Source organism: Protopterus annectens, chromosome 3.part1 (assembly GCF_019279795.1).
Source record: "Protopterus annectens isolate FY-2018-M chromosome 3.part1, PAN1.0, whole genome shotgun sequence".
Taxonomy (NCBI): domain Eukaryota; kingdom Metazoa; phylum Chordata; order Ceratodontiformes; family Protopteridae; genus Protopterus; species Protopterus annectens.
In genome coordinates this window covers 678,302,421-678,315,081 of record NC_056732.1, presented here as the reverse complement: position 1 = coordinate 678,315,081, position 12,661 = coordinate 678,302,421, and the positions used below count along the sequence as shown (strand labels likewise).

Genomic DNA, 12,661 nt, shown 5'->3' with positions numbered 1-12,661 from the left:
ATATTATATAACAATACATGCAGAATAATTACTAACCTGCCTGGTGGCGCAGCCTTAGCAGCCTATCTGCATAGGCTTGCTGATTTATAGCATGGACACCTGCAGCTGTGAAGTAAATGAAGGGATATTGAGACATACCTATCCATTATTTAGACTATATTAGCATGTCTTACATAGTGCATTCCATGGCTGCCTACTTAGTAGTGGGGCATCATGCATATTATGGGCCTCCTGGATCCATTGGTTTAGAAGGTCCTGCTTCTGTCTCTTCAGGTCTACATGGTGGTGATGGACCTGCTCACCAGTCCAAGGGACGCCTGTGGCACTGGTGAGTTCATGAGCCAACCAGTTCCAAGCCTCTGCCTTATACTCCATCACTTGGAACTGGCCCTGCAGAAGTCGAGACTCATGACTATGGACTAGGAGCCAAACCATGTATTTTGACTCCTTGATGCCCCAGCATTGCACTCTAAAGCGAGTACACTCTCCAGCACCAGACATTCTAACTGCAGATGGGAGCTACAATCAGTTATGGTGAGTATTCCTGCCTATGGAGCTTAAATATGCTGCATTTCCCACACTTTTTTGTGATTGGCCAGTTTTGAAAATTCTTGGCTGACTGCAGACCTGCTTAGCAATGGTTAATCTAACATTTATAAGTATATATATGTTAACAGTGGATGTTTATCCTAAGCTGTCATGGCTTAGTGGTTCGGTACTTTGATTATGGTACACAGTGTCCTGGGTTTGAACCTTGTCATTGCTTTTTATTTTACTACTGTCCAGACAGGTAAGGGGGTGTGGCTGTGTTTAAGAAACTTTGCTTTATGTTGCTCCACGTTGCCCGATGGTGCGCTGGTTGGCACGGCACACACCTCCGTGCAAACCGATTGCTCTGGGTAAAGCACTGCTTAACTACGGGCAACTATATTGCGCTGGGAAAAGCGCTGCTTAACTACGGGCAACTATATTGCGCTGGGAAAAGCATTGTTTAACTGCAGGCAATTATATTGCGCTGGGTAAAGCATTGCTTAACTGCAGACAATTATATGTCAGGTTCCTTTATAAATATACATTTTGTTCAGTGATACATAGGCCATTTCAATGCTTTTTAGTAAAAGTTTAATCATATATGTCAGGAATTATTTCATATACTCATTTTGAACATAAAATAGGAAGGGGAGTGGTGGGACTCGAACCGTGAATGCCTCCTCTTTGTGCGAACGTTCTACCACTAGACTGTTACTATTTGGCGTAATTTGCATACACATTCCTTATTATGCTCTTCCATGTCGAGATTGTTAACTGTAGCTAAGCAATGGGCACACCCGCGCACAGACGCGCAAATACAGGCAGCTATATCGGAAATTAGAAAAAAAAATTAATGTTTTACTTTTTATAACTGTGCTGGGGGTTTACAATGTCAGGGAGTGTGGTGTTGGGTTCATGGACATTTGAGTGGACTCGCTCTTGTGTGTTGACATTTTGCATTTTACACACTTGCAGGGGTGTGGACCTTTAGACTGCTCGGCAGTCGGACATGCCCTCTGCTTGCCTGCATGGTCCGTGTTAGACTTGGGGTAGAGTCAGCATGCCCTCATGAATATTCATGGCATGCTGATATCATACCGTTCAACTGCAGCCTCCGAGTAAGACTTATTTAGTCTTACACGGAGGATTCGTGAATCCGGGGGAAGGTATGAATGCATACCACTAAGTGTGTGCCTGTCTAACAGAACACAGAGGATTGCCCTGTCTGTCCTGTTTTTTTTTTTTTTTGTACTCCTCAGTGCATTACCATTATTGATCCTAATGGCTTCCCTTTACGTAATAACATCACACAGAAACAGTTATAATCAGGCTTGATCCGTACCTGTGTTTTACACCCCACACAGAGTTAATTGCTGACAAAGTATCATCATAGCAAATTATATCATATACTATAATTTGCTTACTTTCAAGTCATGAAAAACTATTCAATGTACTAATTCCCATGTTATAGTCTTCTAATCAGGCTTTTGCTCACACCAGAATTTTTCCCTGATTCAGACTATAGAAAACAAAATCATTTGGTTATTCACCTGCCTTAGCATTGAGAATACTACTGTTAAATGCCACTGGCTATCAGTACATGCTAGATTTTCACTGCTTCTAAATACTCCCATGGTCATATTACCAGAAAAATGGTTATTATCCTAGATTGAAAAGTAAATTACTTGACAGGAAAATATATTACTCAATAACATTATCTGTACCACCATTTATTTTAATTTCTGGCTACCATAGAAGAATCCTATTCCAAACTTATTCCAGTGTTTTGGAATTCTATCTCCAATAAAACTGTAGAAAACAACATAAAAAATGTCTGCAGCTGTGGGCATTTTTTTAAATTACATTTTCAACTTTCAGTTGTTTTAACAGTGGTTTAGGAAAATCATTGATATGCTCACTTTCAAAGAAAACTGAAGTCCCATATGGTAGAAGAAAAATGCCAGTGAATCAGAGACATGGGTTAATCATACTGTATCAAAGTTATCCATCAAAATCTATAATCATTAAGTGACATTGCTATTGTGAAGGTGACTCTGATGACTATTATTTTGAGTCTATTAATTTGCATATGTAAATGCCACTGTAATCCTGTTTGCCATATTATTCAATGATTTATCTTCACTCTGAATCGTATGCCCCACTATTACTCTTCACAATACCTAAATAGTTTTACCAGCATCTCCCAGCTATACACAGTTTTGTGACACTGCTCATCCCACCTCTATACTTCTAATATAGCCTTATGTTAGCCAAATCATCTATGAACCTGTTTTATACCCCATCTCTTAGCTACAATATTAACATTTTTATGTCTACGTAGATCTTTCCACCATCTTCATTTCTTTGAATTTCTCAGCATTAATTGCATGATCTATTAACTATTTGACAAACCCACTAATATATCTATTTAAATGCTCTATTTTCAACATCAACTAAATTTATAAGTATCCTGTACATTGTAGTAGTTTCCATTATTTCATATGCATGTAATCTAATTAGCAAATGTAAATATAATTGTTAATGTATATTACTTATTAGCTGTTAAAAATGTTTGTGATATGTTGGAGCTTTTCTTCCCAGGCCTTCTCTGAAAAGAGATTTTTGATTAAACCCAGTCAGACAAACCCAGCAAACAAAAGCAAAATAAAATAGAATGCATATTTTCTCATATTTTTTGTTATGTCTTATAAATATATTTTCTTTTGTCTGTTTTAAATTCTAACTATATAGTGGACATGTTTTCTGTACATAATCATCTGTGTTCAGCATTGCTACATAATATGATATAATACTGTTTATTATATATCTTACAGCTGAATGTTTTTAGTTCTATATATTATCATTAATGTACTGTTGTTATTGTAACTGTCCATATGGCCCAGGTTATGGCTGAAAAAGGTCTTTGTATCACTTAGTTTACACAGTTAACAAATAAAATAACTTAATGTAAGGAGTTAGCAGTGAAATTTTACTGTCTTGCCTATTCTGAAGAGATTGGAAGGGGTCATTAGCAGGAATGCTAGCTCTAGTGTTGACAGTGAAGTACATATCTCATGGTTACAACTAGTGGGGGCATGTGCTAACAGATGTTAATGGCTGTCATGGCCATACAATATTGCATATTAGGCATTAGGGTAGAGAAATGGATAGGGCGTATAAATAACAAAAAAATCTTTTAGCTACAAATCAAACTCTACTCTGGGAAGCACCAATTTCCTCTCAGACAAAAGGAGAATTCTGGATTAGGTCAGAGGGGTCAGGATTGATCAACTGCATCCAAGATCAAGAATGGGCACTACATGGGTTAGTATTATGGTTCAATGTTTACCTCACAAACACAAAGTACAGGGTTTGATTCTCTTCTTTGAAAGGGAAATTGGCTAGACTTAAAATGGCCTGCAAGGGCAGATATCCTATTACTTACCTATGAACCTAGTAACATCTAATGGTCTACACTATGGGGACTAAAATGATTAAAAATCAATAGATAAGTAATTCATTCATTAATTAATTAAATGATGTTTTGTCAGCACCTTTTCCTTTTAGTTCTCAAACACAATAGTGCAGACCTGGGGCATTGAAGACATGTATGGCTACTAGATCAACCATTCAAGTCATGAGACCACTAGTTATATGACAAGTGGACAGCCCAATCATGTGTGCCTGCAAAGATAAACAAATTTGCATAACATATACATAAAGGAGTGGGATATAAACCAAGAACCATTTTTTGTAAGTTGTTTTTATCCCCCTGTACTTGCTAGCCATTAAGTCTTTCCTGATTGGACCATAGCACATTTGTTCTTCCATGCTGGGTGCCCCCAGAATGGAAGTAATAGCTGTCCAGAGGGACCAACATTCAGGTAGCCATGAGGGTAAAGTGTACCCTTACTGGAATCTTTGTAAAAGGACATATGTAGCAGGCCCTAAACCCCTCCTCTTTTTGGAGAAATAGGTCACCTGCATCACTATGGGAAGTACAATGTTTTGCACTGTGCAAGTGTGTGTTCCCCTGTGCTTTCAATGCAGGCTACCACAAAGTATCTGTTTAAATGAATACTTACCCCTAGCTACACCTCTGCATCACCACCCCACATCTGAGAGATTGTGGCATGGGCAGCTCTGAACTGGCCCCCCATGGCATACAACTTCTCATGTGCCACCTCCAGCAGATACCCAAACCACTAATTGAACTTGGGCCACAGAGGCCATAGTCAGGACATTATCAGAACAAACTTAGCAATTAAATGTGGGCCACAGGGTCCACAGTCAGGACATTATCAGAACAGACTTAGCACTTAAAGAGTACCTGTCACATATCATTGCTTTTAAATACTTTTGGATATGGGTCCACTTGTTCCAATAAGCAGACCTTTCTGATTAATGCTCGGTACAACACACAACAAATGTGCCCCAGTTAAAGCCATTTATAGTCATTATTCAATTTTATGAATGATTCCATACTACAATATAAGAGCTCAGTCTGTTAAGTTTAGTTTGTGGAAGCAGTTATTCTCATTAATTCTATTTCTAGACAAGAAGGCAAATACAGTAAACTAGGAATAGCTCAATATTTCCAAAAATCAACACTTGTACCTCTACCACCTTACATGTAACTCCTCCTATTACTAGTGTAATGCTGTAGTATACTTTGTTTTGATAATTACATATTAATTACATTGTACTTTTTAAAGCAGACCTAATTTTCCGTGGACCTTATTTGTATGTAGATGTATCCCCCAGTATTAAAAATACAAGTCTATTTTCAGACAAGATATAGCATTTCTTTTTACTGAGTTAATGTGTATTTGTGAATTACGGGTTACTGTTTTCATACTTTTTTTTATAGTCGTATTTCAGAGCAAGGAAAACAATGCTATTGAAGTAATCACACTGAACACAGAATGCTGAAAGTGAAAATGTAAAGAAAGAAAAAACAGTGCTGCCATAAATCCTCAAAATGTAGCTTTCTGTGGTGCACCAACTGCCTGACGCTTCCAGTGCAGGAGAATGTGTCTTAACCCACCTTCAGCTCCAATGTTATTGCATGTCAGTGAATAGAAAACTAGCAGCATTAGACCACTGCAACCGTCTGTCATATAGATATACACATATGTGTGTGCATGTGCACACATGCACGGACGTACACATGCACACGCACACACGGACACATGCATGCAAACACACACATACACACACACACACACACACACACACACACACACACACACACACACACACACACACACACACACACACACACGTGCACACACACACACATGCACACACACACACATGCACACACATATGCACACATAAAGACGCTCCAAAACATATGCCAGATAACTACACAATAAAATTTTCATGATAACATAAAAGTATTTTACTACATATTTGGTAAAAAACAAAAAAGCTTAGGACAAACTCATTGTGATACAACACACTGCCCCTGTATGTCTTCCTTGCATCTGTACTAAATATATTTTATAAAAGTTAGATTAAAATAGTATCAGTCCTGTTTTACCTCAAGAGCTAAATGGTATTAACATTACTGCATAAAATCGAAACTCAATGCAATAGTGGCAAATGTTCTTTCTATGACTCTGTTACTGTATGTAGGATTGTAGGAGATTTTAAGAACTGTTCAATGACCATCCATTGATCCATTTGATAAGCAGTAGAAAAGTGTTAACAGTTTGTAAGTTATCTGCAAATCTGTAGTGCATTAAGTATAAATGAACACAGAGGAAGAGGAGTGAATTGCTTCCTGTTTAGAAAATTCTGACGTCAGGCTCTATGCATAAACATTATGCACCATGGTGATGGCCTGGTACACCACAGAACAATGTACTAAAGACTGTGTGATTCATAAACAAATGTGCACACCAGTTCTGTACCCTGTACCCAGTTTTACTCCATTACATATCCACACTATTACAGAGTTCACATGCAAAGGTCCCTGAGCCTGAACATTCATTTCCCAAAAGAATACCATCTGTGAATGAGCCAGTTCCATCTGGGTAAGCTGTGGGATTCAAAATGAATACAATCAAATGATGCTGAGCATGTCAATAAAGTGCAGTGCTACTGTCACGCTGATATGTTGATCAGCATACACAGCAGAGCAACATATTAGGGTTGCAGTAAACAAAAAGAATATGAACAAACAAACAAAAAGGAAACAAACAAAACAAAAAAATTCTGTGCATGGTGGATAAACATGCCAACAGCTGAGGTCCCTGTGGTGCATGCAGTCCTGCTCCCACAACCACACCTTTCACAGTGCCAGCAAACTGATGCTATAGATCTCCCTCCAATGGGAACTCCCACAACACCAGAGCACCAGATCCCTCATTATCATAACACGGTAATGCCCCTTATCCAACATCTAGTATAATGACTGAAACATTTTTATGCATCACTGTTAGGCATCGTGGTGGACCACAGTCCATTTGGGAACAGGAACATAGTATGGTATAATATATTTTACTAAGTAGCTATTTGTATCTACTTAGTAAGATGTATTAAACCTCACTAAGCTTTTTGCTCCTGGCACCATTCTGTGAAGTGCTGCCATGCCAGACACAGCTTCCCCTTCAAGCATACTGTAGTGCAACGCAAGCGTGTTCTGAGTGCAGCTGATCATTGCAGCACTGCATGTCTGTGAATGACAGTAAGAAATAGCGTAACTTCACATTATATTTACAAATACACAGTCCATTTTAATGGGCAGTGATTAATGCAAAATCCAAAGCCATTTACTTAACAAGTGCAATGATTTTAAAATATATCATAAAACTAAGAGTCATCTCTACAAATAAACATGGATTTTTAAAGCAGACAGGTTGCCAAAACAGCTCCTCACATGATCATTGACATAATCCTCATCAACACTAACCAATAAAACTTCATCAGAACCCCGTTTGTAGATCTCACCATAGCCTTCTACTACTATAAACCATATCTTCCTTTTCCACTCCTTAGCTGCTTAGGCTTTGGCAATTCAACAATACTGTGGTTGAGAACCTAACTCTCCAACAATACCTTCTCAGTCAAATTCAACAACTCCTTTTCAACCCCTCAAGAAATCACAGCAGGTATCTCACAAGGCTCTATACTCATCCCTATGCTCTTTAACTTTTTCGCCAACACTCTACAATATAATCTTAAAACCTCTAACATAATTTTGTATACCCAAAGCATTGTTTACTTCCATTTCTCATGCAAATAGAGCTCCACCCTCTAGCAATGGCTAAATACTGTTCATAATCTGTGAACCAGACTTTCCATAAACACCAAACTATGACCTCCACCCAAAAACAAAACACAAACTGACTACCTAAATATAACGCATATTCAAATTAATTATCTTATTCAAATATATAGGGTTAACGCTGGATCCCTACCTCAGTTTATCCCTGCATGTTTAAAAAAAATAAAGCAAAAATCTAGCACATGTTCTATGATTGATATCATATCTCACACCATCTTATTGCAATGGTGGAAAGGCTATCTGTAAAAATGCCCTACAGTCCCACCTTGAATATGCCTTTCCTTTATTGTCATATACTTCCAAGAAAAAACTCAGAACCCCACCTATACTCTAGGAAAACATTCCACTTCAACCAGTCACCCTCAGCAATAAACAATACTCTGGTGCCCTATGTCTTGCAAATGTACTCCCCCCTACACAAATGTGCTGACCTCATACTCTGCTTCCTTCACGAAATGCTATTTATTGACTCCAACCCAGCCTTAGTCAAAGGCTTCCAATCAGAGAAGAGCCATACCAGCTATATTCTCAGTTACACCAGTGCATAAATACTAAACATGTCCAGAAATTTATTCTCATACACACAGCTGTCTGTACATGCACTCAGACTGCATGATGCCTTGCCCACATTCCTTCATCAAAACACCATCTTCACTGCATTCAGAACTGAAGTACTCCCTCACTTAAAAAACACAGCCTCATGTGGATGTTTAACCTCCATTCTACAACATAAACCTAAACCACCACTCTATTTTTCAAACATCCTGACTCCAATATCTCTACACTCTTCTGTGTAGACTAATTGCATGGCTGCATTAACCACAGCCCCATTTCACCCTACTTAACAAATCATTTGTTTTACATTTTAATATTCCCCTTTGTTTCATTGTTTATTCTGTATTATATACATTTACAGGAAATGCTTAATTCCTGCCTCAGCTTTTTGCTGCACTTGAAGAGCTGAGGAGGGCCACTATTTCAGGAACCAGCAAAAGCTGCGACCCTCTTCTGAATGTCCATGACTTTTACTTTTTTTTAGCTATATGGCATCTGAATATGTATGTCAGTGTTTATGTTTATAGATACATACATACATGTATGTATATATATATATATATATATATATATATATATATAGATATGTAATGAATGACCCGAACATCAACTTTCACAAGGTCTACCACAAAAGGGCAACTTTGCAAATGTCAAGACACTACTATTCATGCGTGGAGCAAACATCTTGGTATGCAAAACAAATGTTCAAAATATAGCCTTAAACATAATTTTTTTACAGGAGACAAGCCCCGAGATTGCACAATTTTGGGGGAAAGGACATATTTCCCTAACCCGAGAACTGTGCAATCTCACACACCTGTCAACCATCTGTATAGTCGACTAAACAGATGGTGACCAAAGGGAGATGTATATAGATACAATTGTGTGTGTGTGTATGTGTGTGTGTGTGTGTGTGTGTGTGTGTGTGTGTGTATATATACGTGTGTGTGTGTCTGCTGTGTGTGGAGGGGTCTGTATGTGTGTGTGTGTGTGTGTGTGTGTGTGTGTGTGTGTGTGTATATACGTGTGTGTGTGTCTGCTGTGTGTGGAGGGGTCTGTATGTGTATGTGTGTATGTGTGTGTGTGTGTGTGTGTGTGTGTGTGTGTGTGTGTGTGTGTGTGTGTGTCCATGCGTGTGTGTGTGCGTGTGTGCATGTGTGCATGCATGTGCGTGTGTGTGTGTGTGTGTGTGTGTGTGTGTGTGCGCGTGCGTGTATACGTGTGTATACATGTGTGTCCATTTGTGTGTGTGTGTGTGTGTGTGTGTGTGTGTGTGTGTGTGTGTGTGTGTGTGTGTGTGCGTGTGTGCGTGCATGCGTGCGTGTGTGTGTGTGGAGGGGTCTGTATGTGTGTGTGTGTGTGTGTGTGTGTGTGTGTGTGTGTGTGCGCGTGTGCGTGTGTGCAGGTAAGCATGTGTGCGTCTGTGTGTGTGTGTGTGTGTGTGTGTGTGTGTGTGTGTGTGTGTGTGTGCGCGTGTGTGAGCATGTCTGTGTGTGTGTGTGTGTGTGTGTGTGTGTGTGTGTGTGTGTGTGTGTGTGTGTGTCTGTGTGTGTGCGCGTATGTTTGTGTGTGTGTGTGTGTGTGTGTGTGTATGTGTGTGTGGTTGTTTACTTTTTATTGCCTGCATACTCCTCGCTATGCTACTGTGTTTTTTATTTGCCTACTGTAACTCCTGGGCTGTGGTTGAAATGGATATCCTGAGGATCAGTCCACAACCCTGGTCAACAAACTTAATAAAAATTAAGTGTAAATGCTGCTCATAACATATTTTGTATGGATTTGGACATAACAACTAGCAATTAATTTAAAAACATCTTGTCAGTTAAAAATAGTACTGTTTTATTGAATAAATAATGTATTGCACTATTCCTAATGTAACACTATTCCTAATTTTCACTGCACAACATTTTCATTTCAGATATGCCTCCAGATTCTATAGGTCTTGCACCAGTTAATTTAACTGACTTGGTTAACACAATGCTCAACATGACACTTAAAGGTGAGGATTTTTGACTAGTTCCTAAGTTTAGTATAATTGTTTATTTTTGCTGCAATTATATCATATTATCAGTTGCCTAAGTTTTCTTATATTGCTCTGTTGTGCAATTATATGGTGGTGTCTTAGTGTGTGGTCTACCAGTACAAAGTGGTAGCTTGAGTAAAATGATAGACTTGAATTAGATTTGGTCATTATTTATAAGTCAAGTTCTTTTTAGATTAACTTATAAACTATTTTTATTTGAAAATATCCATAGGTTCATAATACTTACTAGACTATTGATCTGTGGGGATTTTAAAAAGCCTATACATACATTCCTATTGTAGTTTTGGCCCTTGCATTTTTTTTTATGAGTAACCCACAGACAGGCAGGGCAAGGATATGTTGGCACATTTACTTGTTGTCCCTATCTATGAGGGACATGGGTATGAAACCAGGGGTCAATTTACAGTTTTACAACCATTCATCTAAATTACATTTGAGTAGAGCATGAGAAGTACTCTGTTTAATGTAGAGTGGGGGCCCATGGGATATATTCATGTAACCCCTTAAGGACATGGAGATGTTTCAACTACATGGCTTCTGAATCAGTAGCATAGCAAGGGTAAAGTGAAGGAGACATCTGTCCTGGACACAAAATGTTAGTAGTGTGGTGAAGAGATCCTGCATTCTTTTTTATGTAAATCACAGGAAAGACACAAAAAATAAAAGTCAAATAGAAAGAAATGGAAGGAGCATGAAATACCTTTATTTACCTACGCAATTTTGTCCTTAAAATAACATAGGACTTCATCAGAGTAAATAAAACCATAATAGACCACGCTTATATAACAGAAGAAGACACACTTAATAAAACATCTAATCAATGACCAACATTCCCAGCCAAATTGGTGAATTAAAACATAACACTATAAAAGGGGAACAATGATAAAAATCTAATACTATGACAATACATAAGTACATGAGTAAAACAAAAGCTGAATAAAGAATACACATATAACTACACATAAAATATAGTGATAAAGTACTCATGTAAAGGTGTATATGTTGTATATATAAAGCTCAGACTAACCATTTAATGCCCTTAACTTGAGTACACTAGAAACAGAAGTGTGCTCATTTCAACCAAGACCCTAACAGGCATTGAGCCTCAGTTGCCAAAGAAGATCTTTATATTCTAAAAAAGACTCACAATAACCATCTCTTACTGACAGTTATATCCTATCAATAATAAAAAACAAAAACCTCCTGAAATTCTCACAAGCAACAGAGTGCTGGCATAAAACATTACTAATATTTTCTTTTTTTATGTTATGTACATTTTCATAGATCCTGTGATGAAGCCTCCTGTTGGTTTTCCCAACATGAAGGTCAGGACAGGAGGTGTAGGTGGCCAAATAAACTGCCACAGTGGTATCACAATTACAATAACCAGGACATGGAATAGATCTGTTGTATTCTTCACATATGTGCCATCATTAGTAAATTTACAATACATGCAACTCCCACATTTGGACATTCTGCTCTTCCTGTGACTGGAATTAAATAAGAAACATTCCCACCTCTAGTAAATTCTCAGTACTCTTACCTTAGCTAAAAACTATCACAAGAGCTACACTTTGTTTTTCTTTCAGATAATTAAAGAATACAATATCCCACATTTTTTTAAAAGATATCCCTAATAACAAAGAAATTTTATTGTAGGATAAGACCATAGCTAATAGCTGTTGGAATTCATACATCTGGTATTCCTAGAAACCAAATCATCACCAGGAGTTCTGCCTAAAATAGGCCTACATTTCATTGGTCTGCCCTATAAAATCTCATTCCTGACTTTGAGCAAAAGTTCATGAGGATAACAGCTGGCAGGAAATTAAAAAAATATTTCATCCATAAGTAACCTGTCTTCATTAATAAATCAGCTCAACCAGATCATTTGGCCTTTTAAAATACTTATTTGAAATGAGGGGGTGACAACTGTTATAATGTAAGCAGGAGTTAGAAAATGTCTTATTTTGAAAAATAGTGACAGTAAATCTGTTGTTTTGAATATCCTTCTCTATAGTAACATCCAAATAATTGATCTTAGAAATATCAAAATGATAATTAAATTTTAAAAAAATTAGTAGTTGTATGCAAATAATCAATGACACACAATAAATAATCAGTCTTACCATGCCAAAGAATAAAAACTTCCACCAGGTGTCTGAAGTAGGCACAAAAATATTTAGAAAAAAACAGAGGAACACAAAGTGCATTGCCCAACATGCAAAACCAAATTG

The 12,661-nt window shown here is 37.8% G+C and overlaps 1 protein-coding gene across 3 annotated transcripts in view; it reads left to right on the top strand.

Annotated features, from left to right (window-relative positions):
- Nucleotides 1-12,661, top strand: part of HHLA1 (HERV-H LTR-associating 1) — a 514,160-nt gene that overhangs the window by 252,904 nt on the left and 248,595 nt on the right. For all 3 annotated transcript variants that reach the window (XM_044067042.1, XM_044067041.1, XM_044067043.1), the window contains exon 4: nucleotides 10,299-10,379. In XM_044067042.1, the coding sequence (XP_043922977.1) occupies nucleotides 10,299-10,379 (81 nt within the window). The remainder of the gene's footprint in view (nucleotides 1-10,298; nucleotides 10,380-12,661) is intronic.